The sequence below is a fragment of the Perkinsus marinus genome, assembly GCF_000006405.1.
Source record: "Perkinsus marinus ATCC 50983 genomic scaffold scf_1104296962558, whole genome shotgun sequence".
Taxonomy (NCBI): domain Eukaryota; phylum Perkinsozoa; order Perkinsida; family Perkinsidae; genus Perkinsus; species Perkinsus marinus.
Genome location: NW_003205387.1, coordinates 2,203 through 2,954, shown reverse-complemented (window position 1 = coordinate 2,954; position 752 = coordinate 2,203). Strand labels below are relative to the sequence as shown.

Sequence of the window (752 nt, the reverse complement as noted above, 5' to 3'; positions counted from 1 at the left end):
GGAGATACTTGACTAACCTAGGAGATGCACCCAAAGAGGGGAGACATATCGATATCCTTGGGTATCCTTCAGAGTACTGCTTAATGTACTGGAGAATGAATAATATGTTATGAGGCCCAACAACGGGTCCGACATAGTGTGACCGTCACACTGTGACGAAGAAGACGGCACTCCGATTGATTGTGCCCTTAGATGTCCCAAGAACACTTGGCCTTCATGGATTAATCCACAAGGCATCCTTGGTCAATTCAGTGTTTTTATTTACAATTTCTACTCACTTACTTATGCCTACACAACCTGCTGCAGTAATTAGTCAAATTCTATGAACAATTGTACTGGAGTTCACACAAAGATGGTTCATCGCTGTAGACTATAGTAATACAAAGTTGCCAAAAATGAGCACTTTCTTGTCGGGGATCGCACGAGAGAGAGGCCAGCGCTGTTCTTGAAAATCTGATAAAAGAAATCTCAGCTACAACAGAGTCTAAGAAAAGGAAGATCCTAGCATCTGCAGACCTTCTGGAGACTCTGACCAGGTGCAAGAGAACGGCTCTTGGACGAAACTGACTGAGACTGAGCTCAACAACCTTAGGGAAATCGTTAGACCTATCCTGGATAAGGTGAGAGTGCTGAAGAGTGTTCAGTGAACACCTTTCCAACTTAGGGAGGGCTTGGAATCTTGATTGTGGACGATGTGGAGAGCAGCAAAGTCCGTAATATTATAAGCCACCAAGCCAAGGGCACCCTTGTGA

General features: G+C 44.5%; 1 protein-coding gene across 1 annotated transcript in view; it reads left to right on the top strand.

Annotated features, from left to right (window-relative positions):
- Positions 1-284: 284 nt before the first annotated feature.
- Positions 285-752, top strand: part of Pmar_PMAR020925 (hypothetical protein) — a gene marked incomplete at both ends in the record, with an annotated part of 1,410 nt that continues 942 nt past the window's right edge. The window contains 3 exons of the mRNA XM_002771694.1: positions 285-305; positions 537-620; positions 665-752. Coding sequence (XP_002771740.1) covers positions 285-305; positions 537-620; positions 665-752 — 193 coding nt within the window. The remainder of the gene's footprint in view (positions 306-536; positions 621-664) is intronic.